Source organism: Passer domesticus, chromosome 15 (assembly GCF_036417665.1).
Source record: "Passer domesticus isolate bPasDom1 chromosome 15, bPasDom1.hap1, whole genome shotgun sequence".
NCBI lineage: Eukaryota > Metazoa > Chordata > Aves > Passeriformes > Passeridae > Passer > Passer domesticus.
Window position 1 is genome coordinate 3,379,208 of NC_087488.1, and position 22,506 is coordinate 3,401,713.

At 49.6% G+C, this 22,506-nt stretch overlaps 1 protein-coding gene across 5 annotated transcripts in view; it reads right to left on the reverse strand.

The window, feature by feature from the left end:
- AXIN1 (axin 1) overlaps positions 1-22,506 on the reverse strand; it is an 83,218-nt gene that overhangs the window by 1,696 nt on the left and 59,016 nt on the right. For all 5 annotated transcript variants that reach the window (XM_064390656.1, XM_064390657.1, XM_064390659.1 and 2 more), the window contains 5 exons: positions 21,308-21,404; positions 13,791-13,928; positions 8,044-8,597; positions 5,612-5,788; positions 4,764-5,009 (listed from right to left, as the gene is read on the reverse strand). In XM_064390656.1, the coding sequence (XP_064246726.1) occupies positions 4,764-5,009; positions 5,612-5,788; positions 8,044-8,597; positions 13,791-13,928; positions 21,308-21,404 (1,212 nt within the window). The remainder of the gene's footprint in view (positions 1-4,763; positions 5,010-5,611; positions 5,789-8,043; positions 8,598-13,790; positions 13,929-21,307; positions 21,405-22,506) is intronic.

Genomic DNA, 22,506 nt, shown 5'->3' on the forward strand with positions numbered 1-22,506 from the left:
CCAGGTCACCATCACCTCCATCACCATCTCACCATGCTCCTGGTGCCACCAGCACAGAGGGCTGGAGCACCATCCCACAGGGCATGATCATGCAGACAGTGCCCAGACTGCTCGGGATTATTGTCACCATGGCCAGAACAGTCCAGCAGGACTTTCCAGTGGCCCAAACCTGCAGGCAGGATGTTCCTGAACCCCACAGCTCCCCTGGGCACCTCTCCCAGAGTACGTGGAGGTCTGAGGGGATGGAGCTCCCAGCATGGCATGTTCTGGAGACTCTGCTGCCCATGCAGGGTGCCAAGGCAGCTGCCATCTCCAAAATCTCAGTGACTTTACACCTCCTGTGTATTCCCAGCTCCCAAAATGTTGGTCTGGTCTTTGCTTCCAGCCCACACACCAGGTTCAGCTATGTGGTGCCATCACTAGACTGAAACTGTCAGCCCAGTCCTCACCCTTTTCAGAGACAGACAAAAGCAACAATAATTCAGCCCAGGGTACTTTGCCCTTCTGCAGAGCCTTTCATCTGGGGTGCTGAAAACGCTGCACAAACATTGGAGCTGCCTACACAAATTGGTACCTTGGCATGCGTGGTCTGAGCCAGAGGCAGCCTTCCCTTTCAAAGTCACATAAAACGCATTTGGCAGCTTAAAAAAAATATTTTAAAAGCACACTGGATAAAAAAAGATGATTTTGTATTTACATGACTGGAAAATTGCTGTAAAAACCATAGAATCTGCCAAGCACATGAGGTAATCGCAGTTTTGGAAATGACTCTGACCTTAACCTTTAAACAGTGGCTGGCGGGCAGAGCACCTTTTCATGGTGTGCCCACATAAACACTGGCACTGCAAACCAACACCAGACACAGCCTTTCCACCTCTTCCTACAGGCATGAGAGGTCTAAAGTTCAGCTCAACAATATTCTGGGTGCTTGCTCTGCCTGTGAGACCTTTGGAGAAGATGCAGCATTCTGAGAGGCAAGGGTCTGCTCCTGGTGCCAGCAGAGCTCTCAGAGCCTCTCCCATCCCTGTATCAAAATACAGGATGCCCTTTAGCTAGAAAAACATTAAGGAATTGAGTCATCCTTGGAAAAAAAAATATAAGCCATTTAAAGGAAAAATGGGTCATAAATTCAGGCAAATTCTGCGAATCCTGTGAGCCAGAAGTTAATTAAAGGGGTTTGGAAAACCTCAAAGTCCCTAAGCTTCTCTTAATCCTGCCAGAGACAAGTCATGACTGCTGTGTGCCTGGGGACCTGGGGACATGGTGACGAGCCTGGTGCAGGAGCAGAGCTGCTTCCTCAGGGCTGCTGCTCTCCTTTGCCTGGGGAGAGGGAGAGGACAGGACACCCCTGAGCTCTGCTGTGGCAGAAGCAAGAGGGGGACTGTGCCAGTGGCTGGGAGTGTCCTTCCTCCTGCTGTGCACTTCACACCTGAAAGGCCATTCCTGAATTACTCAGCCCGACTCCAGGGAGATGTGCCCTGAATATGATGCCTGAAGCGATGCCCAAAAATGATCCTGACAGACAAAGAGGGGAGACTGACCAGCCTTCAGTTCCCCAAACCTTCCTTTTTCCCCTTGTTGAAAATGGGGGCTATGCTTTCCCTTTTCCAGCCAGTGGGAACTTGTCCATACTTCTCAAATATGATGGACACTGACTCAGACACTTCATCCACCAGTGTCCTCAGGCCCTGTGGATGGATTTCATCAGGTCCCATGGACTTCTGCACCTTCAGGTTCTTTAGATGGTCTCAAACCTCATCTTCTCCTACTGTGGGTGGCTCTTTTTTCTCCCAGTCCCTGCCTTTGTAACTCGGGTACCCTGGCTGGAGCACTAAAGACCAAAGCAGAAAAGCCACTGAGTACCTCAGCCTTGTGCATGCCCCAGGTCACCAGCTCTCCCATCTCCTCCCAGACAGGGCCCACATTTTCCCCAGTCTTCCTTTTATCCCCAGTGTACCAAGAGAAGATTTTCCTGTTGCTTTAATTCTATCAGCAGAACTCACACACACACCAAACTGCAGCCACAGACCTCTAGCAGGCTGAAGCAGAGCTGATGAATATGAAATCACTGACAATGTAATTTTCCAAGAGCTCCCCTAAGGAGAATGAAACAACACAACTGTCTCCACTTTCGTCATTGCCAGGAGATCTCCTGAGACTTTGGCTTGCACATAAAGGCCATCAGACCGACTCTGAGCCCTGCCTCATTAAATCTGCCACCTGCACCCATCTCCTGGGTGTCAGTGTGACCCAGAAATACTGCCAGGTACCACACCCTGCTCCTTCTGAGATCACCTCCCATTGCTGTGTTTGTCACAAGCACAAAACACCATCCAGCAGGGAAGCAGCAGCACTCACCCCCCTCACTGCATCTGACCCACAGCTGTGCATCCCACCAGTGCTGGGACAGGGAACCCACGTCTGCTTTGCAGCACCAATCCAACCTTGCTGTGATGCAAAGGTGTGCAACTTGCTCCAACTCAGCCCTGGGGCTGGAGAGCTCTGGAAAGCCCAAAATGCACCCAGCAGATGTTAGCTCAGTGGGTGTCCCAGCTACTGGTTCTGTTTCTCTTCCAATCTTGGGCCTACACAATTAATTTCAAAGTGATCTCATGCTAAATGTTGCAAAAAATCCTTTCTCTGAGGAGCTAGTATTAATTAATACAATCCAGCTGTGAAATGTGAGATTGAGCTGCAGGAAATGGCTCAAAACCTGTCCATGGAAAAACCTGATGGTCACTGGGACACCAGTGCTGGGCACTGGAGTGCTGCTGGGTCTGCAGGTCATTAGCACTGGATGGTCAATCCTGAACTGCCTGCCAGCAGCAGCCAGGCTGCTATCTCAGAGATCAGGGTCATTCCAAGTGCTGTGAAATAGGGAGAGAAATGCTTTTTCTGAAGAATATTTACAGTTTCCAGCGCAGTCACTGCAGGTGCCTCATGGATTTACAGGGGGGCAGTGCTGGGGTGGGAGCAGGGCTGTGGGCAGTGGGCAGCTTGGTGGGGAAGGCCACTGCTGGGGGGCTGTGCCAGAGGGCAGTGGCTGCAGAGCTGGATAACCGTGCTGGCAAGGCCAGTCTGGTTGTAGAAAGCTGGCACAGTGTGCTCTCCACCCACAGCCAGCTCACCTGGGGCCTCAAGGACACCTCTGGGCTCACCTCCACCTCTCTGTGCTTCCCCAAGGCTACTGACAAACCTGGGACACTGGCTCCAATTTCCCAGAGCTCTTCAAAGCTCCTGACTGAAATAAATTGTGTTTTCATGGGAGTTCCTCTCTCAGTTTCAACTTTGTTCTCACTGAGCTGTGGGATTTATTTCAAGGTGGGATCCTGGGCTAACCAGAGCAGGAGCTTTCTAAAAACTGCCAGCTCAGTTGTGCTTCAGCTGTAGCAGCCAATCCTACCAAAATCCAGCACAGAGATTTCAACATACAGAAATCTTTGGCTCCCTGGGGACCACTGCATCCATTTTTGCCTGCTACTGGACACAGACACATTTAATTTTCATAAGCAGTTCCCTGCTGGTGAATGTCACTCTGGTTTTCCAGGCATGGGGCAGGACTGGGGGATCATTGCATCACTGGGAGAAGAGCCAGGCCTCATGGAGAGGCAGTGGAATCAGAGCAGCCCAGCACTGGGATGGCTCAGCCCCTCCTGCTGCTGGCATTCCTGGCATTACCATACACCATGGGCTTCCTCTGGAAGCCACTCCTGTAATACAGGCCAAATTAGTGTCAGAATATTAATTGCATAGGCCAGGCTGCTGTTTTCAAAGTGTGTACAGATATTTCTGGGGAAGATGCATGAATTTAGTACAACTATAAATGACTCTACTAATAAACCCCTTCCAATTACACACGCCAAAGGTAGATCACATAAACTTGGCTTAACCTGGCTTGGGAAAGCCCTCTAATTATCTGGCCTTCAATCAATGCTCTGACATGAATACACAGAAATCTGCTACATGGTCACTGCAAGCAGAAATAACTGGAGCCTGTCAATTAAGAGCTTCTTTTTTAAATTACATTTGTGTTTCTACCAGTCAGACCACAAAGTGTCAAGTTTTCAGAGGACAGCTGGAGAGCTGTGAAAGGTTTTTAATGGACAAAGTGCTTTTAGCTGTTAACAGTAATTATCTAGCACTTCCAAAACGCTTTTCACCAGAGAGCTCCATGTGCCTTGCAAATGATGTCTCCTGAAAGATAACACAGAGCAGGAAAATGAGCTCTGCAACAGCCATTAAGCTGAGTCACAGAAAGATGCAGTGACTTGGATATGGTCAGGCAGAGTCAGAGCTGCTGCAGGAGGGCTCCAGCACAGAGCTCTCATCCAGAGGCCACCAGCAGCCTTTGCTGGAAGCTTGTGCGAGATGGAGATAAAGAGCAAAGACAGATTTGTCTTCTGCACTTAATTCTGCTGCATCCTGATGAATTCTGCTCCTGCACCAAGCTCTGAAGTCATTGTGTGACTGCGAATGAGTGCACAGCCAGCGAGCACCAGGGGACAGAGCTGTCCCAGCCATGCCCCTTCTAGATGTGCTCCCCCTGCCCAGCCCCTTCCCACCCTGCCAGGAGCATTTCCAGCCTCTCCATCACAAGCCCACGGCCTCAAGGTGGGTTTTGCCATTTGCACCACCATGTCAGAAGGACTGAGGAAGACTTCTCTGACCTTTCTGCATGCTGGAGACCAGAGCAGAGGACATGGACATCCCTCAGAGCAGTCTCTCCCAGCCCTCCCACACAGAGTCACACCACATCATCCTACCTTTGCTTAAGGGGGAGCTTTCCAGCCCTTTTTTCCTCCTCTTCCAACCTCCTGCGAGCTTCCTCCAGCTGGGTGAGAGGGTTGGGGGCTGGGTTGGGTGGCATGGTGGGATCCTGAATGAAGGGGTGGGAAGGCTGGACGACGTTGCGGAGCTGGGCGCTGACCCACGGGTGCACTGTCACCGGTCGCTCGATGGACAGGGGCCGGACCATGTCGTGGGACAGCTGCTTCTTAGCACCTGAAGAGCTACACACAAACACAAAGCTTTACATGGAGCACTCAAATGCTCTGCACAGGCACACAGTCATTCCCAGATGGACCTGCTGCTGGACACAGGCAGCACTGGGAAGCTCCTCACAGCACGGCTTTCAAGGGAGAGGGGTGCAACAGCAAAATCTAAAGAAGATTTTGAGCAAGTCCTGAGACACCAGGACTCACATCCTGAGCAGCCCAACCCTGAAACAACCCCCACAGATAAATGAGAGGGCTCCCATCAATCCCATACATAAAAATGAATTCAGGAAAAGGCAGCTCCATTTTTTGTGGCGTTCCCCTACAGGATGCCCTCCCCTGCTTACCATGTGCCATGTTACCCACCTTGGAACCACAGCAGCAATTTCCAAGATTGCCCTGGGGCTGCAACCTCCTGCCATGGCCATGAGTTATCCTTCAGAAACAACAGCCCTCATACCCCCCAGTAATCCTCAGTCTCCTAAGGGTCTAAACCCTTGTGTGGTGGATTCTTGCCTTTCCAAGATGTCTGGGAGAAAGGCAGCCTGCTGACACATCTCCCTTGTGCAGGGGTGCAATACAAGAGTGCTGTTATCCCTTGTTCTGCCAGCCCTTACCCATGGTTTGTTTTCTTATGCCTGCTGATCTCCTTCTCTCCTTCTATGATCCACTGAAGGATCTTCTGGTTTTTCTCCACGTCTTCAGGAGATCCTGGCATCTCGTAGTTGGCACCATCACTTTTCCCTGAATCAGTCTTCTTAACATTCCTTTTTGAGAGCAGACTTGCTTTCCCACTGCAAGAACAAAGCTTGGGACATTAGTGCTTTGCTTACGCCACCCACCAGAGGGGCAGAGGATGGACACAGCTATCTCCAGACATGGACACAGCTATCTCCAGACATGTTCCACAGCTCCCTGCTCTACCAAAGTTCAAACCACCTATGCCACAGTTCAGGCTAAGAGTAAGACTACCTAGAGCTGGGCACAGCAACTTCTCTGACAACAACCTGTGGGGAGAGGGAGGCTCTCTGGTCAAATGAGCCGTGGCAAGATCTCCTGCTGTGAGAAGGGTTGTGTTAAATCCCCACTTCTTTGCTCATAGCAGGAGGTTATCCATTGTCTGTGTCTCCATGCCTGACCACTGCTTGAAACCTGGGTCTTCCTATCACCTCAGATTCACTGATACCCCAAACCCTGATCTGCCCTGCCCAGAGTTTGCTTCTCACCCTCAACTGAACGAGGCTTCACCTCATGGTGGAAGATCACATCCTAGCAGGGTGGAAGCCCAGCCACCACAGGCAGAGGGATGCCAGGCAGCAGCCAACACTCTGGCCACACCTGTGGCTGCAGCAAAGGCTCCTGCAGGAACACCATGGCACACATGGCCACGTGCCCAGCCAAGCAGCCCCATGCTCAGGAGGCCCTGCAGGATTCTCCTGTGCTGGCCTGTCATTCCATGAGACTCCCACTGTCCTAATCATCCACTTGTTTTGCTGCACAGGGCCTTGCTCCTGCATGGTCACTAACACGCACAGGAAAAACAACCTGAACACCACACAGGAGCAGCAATCCCTCTGATAACTTTGCTGATTTTTTTTTGGAAAAAGCCTGGGGAGGAATTGCTGCAGACCTACAAAAGGCAGGGCAAGCTGACAACGTCTCTGCTTCTCCCAACAGGAGGACTACTGGGTATCAAATGAAACTCTGCAGCATCAGGTTCAGTCCAAACAAAATAATGCTGTTTTCTGCAGGTTGTCATTGACCCACAGACACAGTCATGGGGGGCTGGGGGAACAGAACACCAGCTGGGTTCAACAAAGAGTGAGAGAAGCCACCACAAGAGACTGCTGGCTGCCAAACAAGACCATTTGGATGCAAATCCTTGTCTTGTGAAGTTTCTAATTCAGGGACTGCCAGGAACTGGGAGTTTGTGCCAGAGGAAGGACAGCTCTGAGTGTGTCCTTTAAAAATCTCATTAAATATATGCTGTAGCTGCTGCTAGAAGGAAATCTTGTGTCTAGATGGGGCTTTGGGTTAGCCCAGCATGGCCATGCTCATCTCTGTTGAAGCAACAGCCCTTTCCCCATACAAACCTGGTGGATTTAAGTGCCTTTCCCTCCTGAAGAGCAGTTTGCTTTGGCTGCCTCTGCACTCTGCCTCCCTCCTGCCACCCCAGAAAGCTGATCCTGACTGCTGCAGACCCAGCCAACCTTCCTTCACTACTGTCCCACCCCTGGTACACTGCAGAGAAGCATCCCAAAGCCTCAGTCAGGGTGAGCCCAGCTGTCCCCTGTGGCTGCTCCATCCCCAGCCCTCACCATGGTCAGCCCCAACCTGCACTCCCACCTTTGAGTCACCCAGCAACAGGACCAGCAGCAAAAGCTGCCACAGAAAAGGAGTTCCCCCCTCTGCCTGCAGCATGGAAGGGATGGAGGAATTCAAATGGCCAAGGAAAGATGGACAACAGCCTGCAATGCAGCTGAATGGCTTTTCTGGGCAGAGGGTGCCCTACCCTGGAGAACATCCCCTTGGGACTGGCTGCAAGGCCAGCACTGCAGTGTCCATTGCTTTGTTAGGAAGAGAAAGGAGCCCTTCTGGTGAATGGGTTCAGCCTTGCAACAAATAAGCTGGGGGTTTTTGTCCTCTCATAAACACCTTAAGAGACCTGTTTCTATTACCCTGACCTTGAGACACAGCCCCAACACCCAGCTCCTGGTGCATGGAGAAGCAGACCAGCACCTGCAATTTCTAAGCATCTCCACTGCCTTAAGGAGCAGAAGAATCTATTTTAGAACCAATGCAAATAAAAATCCTGGTTAGAGGGTGTCTTTCAGTACCAGATCAGAGATAAAAAGGACTCTATAAAGGTTATCAGGGCATATCCATTTCTGAAGGGCAAGAGCCCTCAAACAATGTCCCAGCATTAGCTCACACAGGAAAAGGCTCAACTGCTGTTCTGCTGTATCCCTGACATCTACAGCCTGTTCATGGAAGAGCTTCCTACAGAAGTCAGGGCTTTGGGAATCCCACTGGGTGTTCCTTGACTCACCTGTAGCCTAAAGAGTCCATGGGGACAGGGGCCATGCCCAAGTTTTCACTGTAGTTTCGTGACTTTGTTGCATAGTTATGTGAATCTACATTCCAAGCAAAGCTGTTCTGCACCCGCTGCGTGGCCTCAGCCTCGATCTGCTCTTTTGGTTTCATCATGCTGTGGTGATGGATGTGGTGGTAGACATGTTTATGGTGGTATAAGTTAGCTGCATCCAGTTTCATTCCTGATTTTGGTGCGTGCTTGCCATGCCCTGGAGGAATTGTTCCTAGTGTCCCTGACAGCTTTCCTAAGTGGCCACTTTCTGGGGACCGTGGCTTAGGAGAGTGACGGCCAGGTCCTGGAGATTGGCAGCCTGGAGTTTTCATCACACGCTGCACGTGTTCATCCAGGATGCTTTCGGGGTTTTCTTCATGGGCATCTCTCACCTGCATCCCAGCACAGCCCATCTCAGCATAACGAGGAGCAAAGTGATGGAAGGCTTGGGCAGAAGGCATCTTGTGGCTCATGACTGAGGGACCAGAAGAGATATCTGCATCCTCACCTTCTTCTTCCTGCAAGAAACACAGGGACAATCAGAGAATGACACTGGAGTGGTGGAAGGGTCCCTAGTCCCACCTTCTCTTGCAGCAGGACTACCGCTAACCCTTAGGCCAGGCCTGGTTTAATGAGATCTTGAGAACCTTTAAGATGATGGAGATCCACCATTCCTCTGGAGACCTGTCCCAGACTGACAGGATGCTCAAGCCAAGCCTGTGCAGTCTGGGTGTCACTGAGCAGAGCAGCTCAGGTCCCTCTATCTGCTTCTTGAGCCACCATCAGCAACGTTCTCCACACACCACCCAAGGAGCTCTGCCAGACAGCCCACACATCACAACCAGGCTTACAAACACAGCTGACAAGCCTAACAACTCAACTGGAGCAGGCACAGCCTTACTCCAAGTCCCCTGAAGGTGGTTCTGCAACCACCAGCAGCAGAAACATAACTTACCACAGTGTACCTTCACATTCCTATGTGCCTTTGGTAAGGCACTGCTTCAAAGCCCATCAGATAAAACCCAGAGCCACAGGATATGCAGCAAATCAGTTCTGAGTCAGGTGAGACCAGGGGGGTTTTCTCACCCAAATGACTGTTTCACAAGGTAAAGCCAAGAGAAGGCTTGTAACAGGAGGGAGCAAGTGAAGGTTGACAGCCGCATGAATGGTTTTGGAAATCAAACATTGATTTCTCCCGGGCATGCTAAGGCTGGAGTGAAACACTTCGTGCAGATAAAGAAATGGGTTGGAACTAACTGCTTGTTCTTGCAGCTCACACTGGTCTAGGACACGCTGGTAGTGACTCTTAAGTCCTTGCCAGGAAGAATTAAACTCCTCCATGCTGACAGCCACAGTTTTGATGCTGACAGACTACTTTACGCTCCAACATAAACTCAGGTATTTATGAAGTTTCTTTATTGGAAGTCAGGATTCCTATTTGTTTTAATTACATAAGCAGGATTCCAGTGAGTCCTTTAATCCTGCTCTTTTCCTCCTTTGGCACAGTAAAGAAATCAGTTGCAGCACAGGGTATCTCTGCCCTGCCAGATAAATGCATCTACTGGAAAACACTGACTCCCATCAGCTTTGCCTGTCAGATGCCATCATCCACCACTTGCTAACCAGCTTCAAAGTCTCAGCTGCCAACCACACAGCAAGAAAGCAAATAACAGACTTCCTCCCAGTGTCACACCTGGGGGCTCAGGCCTGAAGCAGGGACAATGCCAGGCTTTCAAAGTGCCAAAGGCACGGGCGCTGTAAGCCTGGGGGCGTGACACGATGCTGGTGTCTGGAGGGGACACAGCACTTACAGATCACTCTGAGGAGCTTCAGAGGCACCTTTCATCTACAGCCACAGGCCACAGCTCGCCAGCCACCAGCCCTGGGCACTGAGCTCAGGGACAAGGCATGGTGAGGGATGTGCTGACTACATCCCTGCCACTGAGGAGAGCATTTATTAACAGTTTGTGACATCCAGTGACACCCTCAGCACGTGGGAGGCTGCAGCAGCTGGTACCTCCAAGGTTTAAACACCAACTGATGCTCAGGGCAGGACCTGACCCTGGCACAGATCCCTGAGGAATGGCAGCATGTCCTTTCTGCTCAGCCCAGAACTCTGGCAGTGCTGTCACACCTGAGCAGGGTGGCATGAGAGTGAGAGCCTAGGCTGGCCCATCCAAATGGGTGCCTGGGATTTGGGAAATCCTCTGGCTGCCTAGAACTCCATTCTGCATCTAGTGTGGACTTTTGCTTCAAGACTGAGACCAGGATGGGCTAAGGGGAGAAAAGGCTCTCAGTTCATGTCAGCTCAGCTCATCTGTGTCACTGAGAAGATCTGAAGCCCAAGCAGGACCACAGGCAGGAGCAGCTGCTCCTGGGGTGCATCTATGGGAACCTGCCTTACCACCCCCAGCACTGGCCTCAACCTCACATCAAGGAGGAACACCACAACAGCAGTGAATGAAGGAATTGGGGTGCTGATCCCAACCTGCTGTCTCTCCTCAAGCAGGGCAAGGGTTTGAGTCAAGGTTGTAGGAACCAATTCTGCTGAATCTTTTCACTGCTCAGACTGCAGTGAAAAAAACAACATCCATGGAGTGGGCACTGGAGGTGTGTTTTGGGACCTTGCTGTGGTGAGCTGGGCAAGGCCTGGCAATGAGCTGGACAAAGCATGGAAATGAGCCTGGTGGAGATCTGGGCATAGCTTGACAGTGAACAAGACCTGGCAATGGGCAAAGCCTGGAGATGAGCTGGGCACAGCCTAGCAGTGATGCTGGCACAGCTGGGCAGTGTCCCTGGCACAGCCGGGCAGTGACACTGGCACAGTGTGGCCGTGACCCTGGTACAGCCTGGCAGTGATGTTGGCACAGTGTGGCAGTGACACTGGCACAGCTGGGCAGTGACACAGGCACAGCCAGGCAGTGGCACTGGCACAGCGTGGCAGTGATGTTGGCACAGTGTGGCAGTGACACAGGCACAGCCGGGCAGTGACCCTGGCACAGCCTGGCACTGACCCTGGCACAGCCGGGCAGTGACCCTGGCACACCCTGGCAGTGACCCCGGCACAACCAGGCAGCCATCCGGCGGGCAGTGGCACTCGAGCGGGCAGGGAGCCCGCTGCCATCACCACTAGATGGTGCTTGGCTGACACGCGATTGTCACCGAGCTCCTCCAGCAGCTCCCGCCGGCAGAGCTGCGGCTCCAACTTTGCCGAGTGCTGAGCTATTTTTACTGCCCGGCAGGGCTTGGGGTGCCCTTCCCTTTGAACGGGGAGCCGAGAGCTGCACCGATGAGCCACAGGCAGCGACACCTCGCTGCAAACCTCCTCCCCTGCCTCCCCCCGGTCCCACCCATCAGGCTGCAGCTGGCTGGGAAAGGAAAACACTCTGCTAAGCACCAGAGCCTCTTCCATCATCATGCAAATGATTTCCCTCTCTACTCAGGCAATGTTTCATGTTCAAATACTGAGAATCTCACTGGAGGCTTTGCTTCCCCCTGGCTTATCTTCCATTTGTTCAGTTCTGAGTGATCTGTATGATCCAATACTGATCTCTGTGACAGCAGATTCCATTCATGGACACGAGGCTGAAGTGTCTCAAAAACTAATATGGGAACACACACATCCTCTAATCCTCTCCCACGTTTCTCAGAATAATTAGTGAATTCAGCATTTGCTTTTTTGTAAAGCAGAAACCTGACAGTCTTTTCAGGAAAAGACATTTGGCTTCAAATCAGATGCCTCCTCTCAGTGTTACTGCATGATGAGGCTTTGAAAGGGAACCTGCAGGCTGCTCGTTAGAGGGGAGAAAAAATCTTTTCCCCTGGCTTTTGCAAAATATTTCCAGCTTCTCTGTTAGGCTGGTAACTGCTCAGTGTGACTAATGCTGCTGGTTTTCTCTGTGCTGCTGTGCAGTGAGCCATACAGACCTGGGAAAAGGTTACCCTGCAGCCCTGGTGTTCAGGTCACAGAAAAAAGCCCTGTGATCTATCAGGATTCCAGTTCTCCCTCTTGCTGATACCAGCAGCTCCTGCACCTTGAGTGCTGACCTAAAAAAGCTACAATTGCTTACTCTGAGTTTTTCCTGAATGGCTAATGCCAGATGCCAGCCAGTCAATGAAATACATTCTGGAGACAGCAAAGAGGTTTAATATATAGCATTAGTGGGAGTCCTGGGTTTAAAAATAGATTAAGTCACACAAAAATGTGTTTAAACAGACTTAAATATATTCTCTGGCACATAGGTTTTTGCTGATTTTATGGTATTGCTACTGGCAGCTTCTTCAAGGAGGCAGAGGGCTGGGATAATGTAATTTAGTACAGGGGGGGCTGCAACACAGCCATGGGAGGATGGGGACGAGGAGGAGGAGGAAGTGTGTTCTAGGACTGTGTTAGCAGAAAATGCTGCTGATTACACCTCCTTTGTCTAGAAAGCAATAGTCACCAGACAGGAGAACAGTGCAATTCCAGAAGAACAGGAATCTAATCCCAAAATAACACCTGGCTGGCCTTTTCTGGCTGGATGCAGAGGTGTAGGGAGTTTGCTGGAAAACACCTGCAGATGGATGGGACCTTACAGATCCTTCTGCCTTCCTCTGTTCTCTGCATTTGAAATGCAGATGCAGTTTAAGGCTAACACTACAACCTACAGCTTTTTCCTGTTCAAAGAGCTTTTAGATGAGCATTTTAAAATACTCCAACGGGGCTGAAGGTTCTTTCCTGGAGCCCCAAAAGCTCAATCTCCCTGAAAGCACAGAGCCAGCTGAGCCAGCCACCAACACCTCTGCTTTAAGGGAGGGCTGCAGGTTACAGAGCAGGTTACACTGAACTAGTGATGCTCAGTAACACCATGGTGTCCTCTGGGATCCCTCCTCTATCCCCACCACAAGATGTGCAGGTACCCATGAGATGCAGTGTCTCAGAAGAAAAGCTATGATGTGAACACTGCTGAACAGGGGTCTCACACAGGGAATTCCAGGTGACCAGGACCTCGCTCACTCCCTCTTGGAGCTTGTTGTGGATCTAAAGGCCTTGCACATTTCCCATGGTTTATCTAACAAATCCTCAGGCTCTGGGGCCCCAGCAGTAGCAGGGCTCAGCACTCAGTGACACTGGTTAGGTATCCCAGTAGAGTCAGTGTGTTTATTCTGCCCAGGAAAGTTTTTCACTGTCGCACCTGACCACTTCCAAAATTTCTAGGATGTGCTAGGCACTGATGGGCAGAGCCCTTTTGGTTGTGGCAGAAATGGCCTGATAGCAGACACAAACATCCCCAAGCATTACATCATCTGTCATCTGGTCACTGTTCTCTGGGGGAAACAGAGATCACACAAAACCTCCTATGGGAAGGTGAACCCCTCTTACAGAGTCCCCAGGGATTGCTCACAAACTCAGGTGAGTCAGGGTACCAAAGAAGGTGATGGAGAGCATCCACAGCCCCTGAGTGATGGCAGAAGTGGGTATGGCTGTGCCACGGCTGGTATTTTACACAGGGAAGGAGCACTGGAGCTCACAGAGCCCTGCACAGATAGGGGAACAGCACCGTGGAAGCTGCAGGGGCTACAGGAACCTCCAGGAGCCCTGTGCCACAGATGCCCACGGCAGTGGAGCAGGGAAGTGGCCAGCCCAGCTGCCTGCACAGCAGCTGAAAGCTCCCTGTGGCACAGGGTAAGCAGAGTGCCAGGCTGGCAGAGGAGATAAGAAGATCACTGACCGCTCGAACGCGTTTAAGGCGCTCCTCCAACTTCTCCTCTGCTTCACGCTCCTTCTGTACTTCCTCCAAACGGTTGATCAGCTCTGCAGCAAACTTCTCTGGTTCCACGTGGATATCCTTTGGCATTCGGTAGGTACGCTGCAGGGAGAACACAGCAGGGCTCAGCAAAGGATGAAGGAGGAATCCCACGTTTCTCGGGGAGCCTTTGAGGACTGGAAATGCCGGTCGCTCCGCTGGGAGCTGGGGGAGGACAGGCTGGCAGGCACTCAGGTGCAGCTCAAGACCTGGGGGCTTGGAAGCTGAGCCACCACCTCCACGAGTTCCTCAGCTGGCACCAGCTCCATACACCACCCCATCTAAGGGAAAGGTTTTCTGGAGCTGCAATTCAAAAAGCTCTTTTGGCACCAAATTCCACTCAGGGATAGAAGTGCTTGCTTTTCTCCCAGTGGATACATGGTCAACAGGAATATCCCAGTCTCAAAGGGTGGCAAAAGGATGTACAGACCTTTCAACCTCTCAAACCTCCTGTTTATAGCAGTTATGCTTTCAGTTTGGTAGAAGGGAGGACTCTGGTGAACACTTACTCAGCTTATTGCAGGAGGATCAGTGTGCAATAGCCAATCTCTGCAAATCTAGCCCACAGCCAAGGTCCCAATTCCCACAAAGCATCCTCTCCTGCTGGAGGATCCTACAGGATTGCATCTCAGCTTTTCAGAGCTGTGCAATGATTCCGTGCTTGCTTTATCAATACAGCACTCTTACAAGCACAGAGGTGCCATTTTTTTGCCTGCTCTGGGTGGATAAATGAATATTTATGGCAGTTCAAGGACATTCTTGATTCCTTATGCTGAGTTACTCTGTTACCCTAAATTCCTGGGTTCTGGGATAAGAAGTTTGTGTAGTGAAGTATGAAGCTATCAGCTGCTGCATTCTCCCCCTCATTTTTATCCTTTCTGTATTACTTTTTTGAAATAGTAGAAAAAGTTAGACGCAGCAGAGATAAAAATTTAATTTGGAGGAAAAATAGTTGGAAATTCAACAGCATAAAACCCTCCATTCAAATATTTCAATACTAACATGGGAGAAATATACACTCTAGAGGACCAGAGACAAAATTAAATGTGAAGATGTGAGATAATTCACAGCAAAAGAACAAATGCAGCATCAGAAGCAGACACTGAGCTTGAAAACTTTAAAGGAGGATGAGAGACCACCCGAATTTATCCCAGGCCAGCCAGAAGATCAAAGCAGAACACTAAAATGCTGCTTTGCCTCAAAACCTGACAAAAGTATGCAAATCACACTGGCTTTTCTGTCTCTGCCAGCTGGAAGGCAGGGAAGAAAACCAGAGGCAGCAAGAACCCACTGATGACACTGAGGAGCTCAAGACTTTTTCATGACACCCCAGCTGGGTTGCAGAGGTCCCAGTTAAAGCACTGTTTGTTTTGTTTGCCAGGAGGGATGGGTCTTCCTGAGCCTGCCAGCAAATCTCAATCCCAGTGACCCATCTGAGCTGGGAACAGCCCCGGCCATTCCCTTCATCCTTGCAGCCACTGGAGAGGGCACAACATGAGGGAGGTGATGTCACCACCCTGGGATGATGTCTTTAGTGCCACCAGGACCTCAGCTCTGCAAACCAAAGGCCTGTATCATGAAAAGCTAAACTGCAAAAAAAGATTTTAATCAACAAAAGTTACGTTCAGTCTGGAAACATTGGTAGAGAGGCCAAAGTAGCATGTTTCACCTTTGTGTGGTGCAGAAACAGGCTCCAGATGTGCTCCAGCACGGGGGAAGATGTGGCAGAGCTGGTTCCTGCTCTGTTACTCCCTGAGGAGCTTCTCAGGCTGTCTCCCTGCTCCCCTGCATAGCCCTGGGATCCCTTCTGGCTAAGGGATCCTGTTTCCTTCAGAAACCCCAATCTCATGACCACCACCACCCACCCTTCCTCGTGAGGCCACGGCAGCAATTCCCAAGGAGGGAATTCTCTCCCTTGCCTGACAAGTCCCAGCCTGCTGGGTGACGTGTTCCCTCCCTCCTGCCACCTCAGATGCCAACTCTCCCTGTGGTTGTTTATGGATGGCACCACCAGGCCCTGCTCCGTTAGACACTTAATGAGCCTAATAAGAGGCAGCTCAGAGCTCAGCACTCACAGTCTTGGATCTCCCTGGTGCAGCTGCCACAGACAAGCACAACTGGGAAAGAATTACCCTTTGTTTCCCTAGCCTTTGATGCAGGGCAGCACCCCAAACCAAAGCCTCTCCTGAACCTGTGGTAGCAGTGGGTGCAAGGGCTGAAGTTTGCTAACCTGAGTGTCCTAATCCTGTCACCACAAGGTGGTTCCCTGCAGGCCCAACAATGCTGTATCCAGGGAACTCAAAATAAGGTGATTCTGGGTCTTTTACAACTAATACCTCAGCATGTTTATCCACATGTCTGGAGGTGACTGAAGCTCAACTACAGAAACTACAATAACTGAACCTAGGAATCTTCAGGATGAACTTGTTTTCTTCTCTCTGTGAAAAACTGTTGCATCTGCAAAACCCACTGCCCTGTCCTTGGAGCTTCCCACTCAGCACAACAGCTTGTAGAGGGCCTCAGCAGCCTGTTTGAGGGTGCAAGATGGAGCCCCCTCTGCAAAGGTCTCCCAGAGCATCCGAGATCAGTGCAACTGAAATAAACCTCACTTCACCCTATGGATACCAGCTGCACACACCCTGTGCTGTCCTGTAAGGGGAACTCAAGAGAGATGGTGAGCAGGATGATGCTCTGAACATCACTATGGGTCTGACTTTATTCTCAGCTTAAAGGATGAGCTACACAGACTTCCTCAAAACTAACAGTATTGCAGAATAATGAATGCAAATTCCTTGTGCTGAAACAATACAGATAACTGCTGAGGGCTCTCTCTGCCTCTCTAGACAGCAAACATGGATTGCACTGACCTGGTTCAAAAGACTTAAGACAACAAAGTGTTTGAAGCCTTTATCAAATGATGGGCCTGACTTCAGAAGGGAGACAGGGGAAATATGCTCCATCAAAAACCAGCCAGGCTGAGCCTGTACCCAGAGCAGGATCCTTCAGGGCTTCAGGATTTTGAACCTGCCCCCAGCTTCCCATGGGCATACAGAGCTCTGCCAAGGGACTTGTAAATAAGCTGCTTATTGTTCTGAAATCAGAAGGGCTCCAAATGCCTTTGTTCCAAGTAAAGGGTCTGTCCCAAGAGCTGGCTGGTTTTTGAGGATCCAGCCCTTCAGTCTGAATGAGGTCTCTAGACATTCTACATCAACAATTCAGAAAGGAAGTGCTTCATTTTAAAATACTGTTTAGCCTAATGTTTTATTTAATTACCTATCTACTTTTATTTAACAGCACCAGTTAGATAGGTGTGTCCAGAACCAAACCACGTGGAGTTGGGGAAGCTGCAGAGGACAACAGACAGGAGGCTGAATACCAGGTGGATTGGGAAAAATAGAAATTGCTTGACCTGGTCTAGATGGAGCAATCTTCCCTTGTGACAGCTCTGAAGAAGGATTTCTTGGGGTATCTATCACTAGAACATTGTCCTTGACACATGAAGTGTCTGAAGCTCTGGTACCTTTGTGAAGAAGCAGCCTGCTAAGAACGTGTGAGACACACAAACTCTCCAATAGCTCCAGTAGGCAGCTGCCCTCACGTTTTCCCCTTCTTTCGTGCAGCTGATGGAGAGGGAATTCCATGGATTTTGCTCCATGAGGCAGCTGCAGCTCTTGGGTTTTGATGGATTTCACCTTCCTTGAGAAACAGAGGTTTAAGGACCAAGCTGCACATCAGAACACACCAGCATCTGAAATGTGAAAAGGCTGAAAGGGAAGAATCTCACTGCAGTTTGCAGGTTCCCCTTGGGAAGCATCAGCCTCAACTGCTCCAAGATGAAACAGGAAGCTTTTCAACATTACACTGGGTAGAGGTTTGCTAAGCAGCTCCAGGGATCTGTGGTTTGGGCTGAACTGTTTCTGACAGATGTGACTGGGCCAAAGAATTCTGTGCTGGTAAATCTCCCTCTTCTACAAGAGGTTTGATGCCTCCATGATGCCTGAGGGGCTGTTGTTAGATCACAAGTCAGTCTTGGAAATGAAAGGAAGATGACAGGCTAGAGAAGCCAAGAGAAAAGAACTTCTGAACCTCCATGTTTCTTAGATTAATGCATTCCTCTGTGACATAAATTTTTAACGGATAAATGGTGTTTCCATACCAGAAACACTTGTGGCAGTGCTCACAGATAGCTGGATTTCAGCATCCAGTTTAGCAGTATTCAGGGATTAGCAAGGAGTCCTGCTGTTTGAGGAAAATGGCATAAAACAGCCGATGGGAATTCCGAGCAGGTTCCCAACTCACAGGAGCAGAAAGCTCATTTAGCTGCAGTTATCCAGGCAGCACGAGACCAGGCTCCTCCTGTGCACTCCTCACTTGTACAGCACAGCCCAGTGGTCACTCACAACCTTCTGTTCCACTCAGGAACACTGCAAAAGCCACCTTGCAGCACCCTTGATTGTGCGACAGGACAGGAGAGCTCCCACCCCATGACCAAGCTACAGCAAGAACATCACAAAATGGATTCTTTATGCAGTTAACAAACCGACCAAACACCAGCTCTTAATGCTTGAGGTTGGATTTCTCTGAATTTGCTGTGGAGAAGGAGGATCTCCCATCCTCTCCTGGGAACGGATGAATGCCAGAGCCAGGTACAGCTCTGTGTGCTCTGGGCTTTCTCCCTTTCTTTGGGAACTTGCTTCTCTTGCCTTCCTTGGTGCTCCAAGACTTTGTTCAAATCCAAGAGAGGAATGGAAAACCACATGAAAGCAACACTCACTCTCTGTGTAATGTGTTCCTGCCAGAGGCACAAAGCAGAGGTCTCCCTGCTTGCTGGAGAGCCTCCCCCACTGCATTCCTGGGCAGAGCGCCACTTCACAGAACACAACTTTTCCAAACTTAGAGCACTGGTAACTGGCTAAGTGTGGAAGATGTGAGCTGCTAAGTGTGGAAGATGCAGATCAGGGCCATCCATACACGTCCTGCTGCTGAAGAGGGTGTTCCACATAGCTAGCACACGCTGTCACTACTTGGAGGCAGCACGGCTGCTGGGACCAGCGGGCAGCCTCCTCTGAACATATAATCACTGCAGTTTATAGCTTCTGGACTTAACTACAAGTGCTGCTATTAAAAGCAATATAAGTCCTTTCAGAATTTTGCATAATAGCCCCATAACTCATTTGTCAGGGAACGGAAAGGTCTGTAAAGGACTCCTGAAATGACTTTCGGAAGTAGGAGGTTCCCTATTATCAGTAGGAAAACATGCTGTGCATTCTGCAGGCACTATCAGCATGGACTCTGGCTATGCTGCAGATAGGAGTCCATAAAGACCTTCACTCCGAGGTTGTGATTTCATCACTGCCACACGTTTGGAAGCAGCTAACCCCAGGTTCAGCCTGATTCAGCCACGGGCTGTGGGATAGCCCAACCACTGGCTTCAGAAAGCAACACTTGAAGAAACATTTGCATGGCTCCTTGCTAATTTGTGCTGTTTAATTCAAAGAGTGTGCAGTTAGAGCTGAATTTTAAAGAGTAACTTTATAACATTTCACACTGGTGTTGTCAAAACACATTGTCTAATTACCTTCTCCTTTCTTGGCTGATTGATAAGAGAGGGCAGAACAGTGCCTCTCTGAAGTCGATGCCAGTTCTGTGTCAGTAATTGGCTGGCAGGAGGTGCCAGAGTGTCTGAACTAAACTTTTATTCCCTGAAGAAAGACTAGAACTAACCCAACTTCTCAGTCCTCGGCTCCCATATAAATATGTGTCAAGATGCCTTTTCCCCTGGGACTTAAAATTACAGTGCAGAACCTAATGGGAACAGTGGATGTTTCACAAAATTCCTTGTGAAGTGTCTGTGTGTAGTTTAGGAGGAATATGTAATTCTAAAAGACTGTGTAGGTAAATAGGATAATATAAAAATTTATAAGCAGCAGGTGGGCAATTGAAACCTTGTTTTTTACCCCGTTTTTAAAGCTGGTTTCCAAAAGGGTCGATAAAATTTAATGCTAAGTAAAACTAATTAGCCTGCAAGGAACTGCTGCTGGAATGACACTTATTCAGTTCAACAAAAGAAATGTTTGGCAGATGGAAGTTCGTTAAAGTAGAGCTCACTATACATATTTAATGCTTCATACTCTGAGTTTATAACCTGCAGTTCATCGAGGCATTGCCAGTGCACACCAGCGACAGAAAGCCACTATTATTTTTATCCAAAAGGTAAAGCCACTGACAAGCTTTGAAGTCAGAGAATATTCAGTCAGTAGTTCCCACTGTTGGGGAACAGCAACAATAACAACAAAAAATAAAGGCCAAGCTTTCAAATTTCAACTCTAACAAAGCCATGCTTACAGTAAAAACGGCATCAAGTGAAATAAAAAGGCACCCAGCCAGCCTTTTCAACAGCAACCACACTGTGAAAGCAACTGTGTGAAAAGAGAGGTGACTGAGCTAGGATGGCTATGAGCGTCTGCAGCCAGGGCTTTTATTGTCAACCCAGTGATCAAAGCACAGGAGACCCTCTTAAATCTAAGGAAAATAATCTAATTTAAAAGGCAAAACAAAGAGTGGTGGTTTTGGTGTGGATTTTTTTTCTTTTAAATCAGATTAAAACAAGGGTGTATTTCTGCTGGTATTGTGCTGCTTTGAGCAGGCAGGATGGGAACAGCTGCGTCAAGTTTGAAGACACTTCTGGAAAAAACAGATGGAGGCTTTTTCTCTCCCTATTTGATTTGTGCTGGAGTCCAGCTGTCCAAAGGGAAAAGAAGCACCTTTATTCCCTACTAGATATTAAATGTCACCTGTAACTTCTCAGAAAAAGAAAACAACAATAAGCAGAGCTGCAGATGGTGATGCAGACCCCTAGCAGTTGTGCTCATCTTCCAAAGGCTGTTTGCTTACCTGGAGCAACCAAAGAGACAGTGTCAGATAAATGAAATACTTACTCCTGCAGCTTTTTTTTCCTCCTCCCTTGTGTCCCCAGGTGAGCTTTGCTGAGTCCTTGGGAACAGGTTACAGCTCCTTTTGCTGCTCAGTGCAGAAATACTGTTGGGGACCATTGCACTTCTCCCCAGCTGACCTTGTCTGAGAGCTGCATCAGCCTCCGTGTCCTACAGCCTCCTACACCTTCCACAAACACCTCCAGCTCACCCGAGGGCATGGAACTGCTTGCAGATAAACACCAGCCAGTGCTTCCATTCTTATCCAGGAGAAACAATCAGCTACTGACTGAATGGTTAAGAAAAATTCTGTGTTTTGGGCAGCCCAGAATGGTGAGTTTGGCAGAAGGCTCCAAACCTTTTCTTAGCACAATGTATGTCATCTTGAAGCACCCCCAAGTGAATACAGCACTAAGGGGGATTAAACTCAAGCACGAGCAGAGCAACTGTCTGCTAGAGATCTCACATATTTTGCATATTTACCCCTGGGAAGGAGATAATGCTACTTACAGGAATGTGAGGTAGTGGCACGCGTCCATTTGCTTTGGCACTTTCTTGCATCTCTCTGCGATGCTGCTTTCGGAGTCTGTACGGTGGGATCCCATCCCTGCAGGAATAAAACAACACCACACCCTGCTTTAGTGCCTTTCTCTGACATGTAATGTTCACTCAAGCCTTGCTGACACAGAGTGGCCCGCAGGAAACCCCTTCATGTTTGCATGCCCAGAGTACCCATGCAGGGAACGATGCTCATGCAGATCTCTGAACCAAAAAAGCTCTGGCATTTGGGCCAGGAGGACTTACACAGCATCCACCAGGAGCAGAGTGAGGCAGGGCTGCTGCGACTGCTGCTCAAGGCAGAGGGCAGGGAGAAGGACTTGGACTGCATCCTGGTACCTTTTATAGTTGGTTGATTTCTATAAAGAGTCTGCAATGTACACATTAAACCACAGGGCAAGCTAAGAGAGGGGGGAGAAGGAGGAGTGGGAGCTCAGTGAGCATCTACTCCAAGGGGAGCTCAGTCAGGGAACAAGGTATATATTTTTAAGAGAGCGTGACAGCTGCTCAAATGGCTTATCAAAGGAGGTATAGGCTCCACTGCTCCCAAGGCAATCTCTAGCTCAGTCTGAAATTATGGGCTTGATACTGGAGTTGCTGGAGGGAAGAATCAGCCCCCTCCCCAGAGGAGGCTGGGTGAGGTTAGGAAGGGAAGTCATGGGCAGTCACATCCAAGTGAACCAGCTCTGCCTGGCTTTGTGCCTGTGCTGAAAGAGGTGGTGACAGAGGTCTCTGCAGAGGAAGGAGAATGTGGTGGCCACAATCCTTGGTACACAGAGGTCAGTGGGTCAGAGGCACCAGGCTTTGCTAAACACCCCAAATGGCAAAGCATTGCTGTGCAAGTGTGACTTCAGGCAAAGAAAGGAAATGCATTTTTGTTCTCTCCATTGCCAGCACCCTGCTCACACACAAGGACCTGGAGAAGATGAGTGAGTGGAGCCCAGTTATGAAAGCACACAGACCCACCTCCTGGTGACCTTGTATTATCTGGTGAAAATCAACAAATTCAAAAACAAATGCCATTTTGTAGCTTGACAATTTGGAGCTTTTTCATTTTACACATTTCCCTGACTCAGTAGGGGTAACTGCTTGGGAGGGCCACGCAATGCTACGGAGGTGGGTAAAAACGAATGGAGGGATTTGGTTTGTCC